The sequence below is a fragment of the Penaeus monodon genome, chromosome 15, assembly GCF_015228065.2.
Source record: "Penaeus monodon isolate SGIC_2016 chromosome 15, NSTDA_Pmon_1, whole genome shotgun sequence".
NCBI lineage: Eukaryota > Metazoa > Arthropoda > Malacostraca > Decapoda > Penaeidae > Penaeus > Penaeus monodon.
The window spans coordinates 32,868,669-32,869,463 of record NC_051400.1 but is presented as its reverse complement, the minus strand read 5'-3'; the positions used below and the strand labels follow the sequence as shown (position 1 = coordinate 32,869,463).

The window sequence follows — 795 nt, the reverse complement described above, 5'->3', positions numbered from 1 at the left end:
TCTTTGCTCGATTCCTGTAAATCTTGTGTGTGAATAGTTGCATTTGGATCGAAAATATGTGCTCTCGTACTGTCTCCCAAGATGCAGATTTTTTTTCCCCTTTCTGGATCCTACTACACACTTCCATCTTAGAATATTTGTCCCCGTTACTTTACTTGTAGGAATTTTTAAAGAAATGTATATATGATATTTTTATTTCCTCCATAATTAAGTATGATTGATTATATAGCAAATAAATACAGAGGAACATTTACCTATCAAAGTTTTTGTCGTCAGGTCTTCCTTTGTCTGGTATATGACAAAATAAAAAAAATCCTGATGTATACAGTTCACTTGTTGCTGTCATTTTAAGTTATGTTGACTTGGATTGTCATTCGATGATGACAAAAGTTGGATTTTTTTAATAGTATAACAGCCTAGCTCTTTTCCTTTTTTTCTTACCATTTTTTAAGTAGCATTTATGTACAAAAAAGGAATTGTATGTAAAGAATGTTAGTTGCAGTAATTTGAGAGAACAAGGTTGTATAACAAAAAGGTAGATTGTTTAGAACTGTAATTTAGAGAACCACAAATATATGAAAAGACATAGATCTTAAAAGTGCTCTTATAATGTTTTTAAAAACAGATGTTAAAGCTGACCTGTACATGATTCTATAAGCAAATTAGATCATTGTTGAAATGTACATTAAAATTAAAAGACAATCAGCTATTTTGCACATGCTTAGGTTGTAAATGGTGGTTAATAGAGACCTTAAATTAATCGGACTTTTTATTCTCCTTGAAGAAAAAAACGTT

At 30.1% G+C, this 795-nt stretch overlaps 1 protein-coding gene across 1 annotated transcript in view; it reads left to right on the top strand.

The window, feature by feature from the left end:
* LOC119581969 overlaps positions 1–760 on the top strand; it is a gene marked incomplete at its 5' end in the record, with an annotated part of 3,071 nt that extends 2,311 nt beyond the window's left edge. The window contains 1 exon segment of the mRNA XM_037930150.1: positions 1–760. Coding sequence (XP_037786078.1) covers positions 1–20 — 20 coding nt within the window.
* Positions 761–795: the final 35 nt, after the last annotated feature.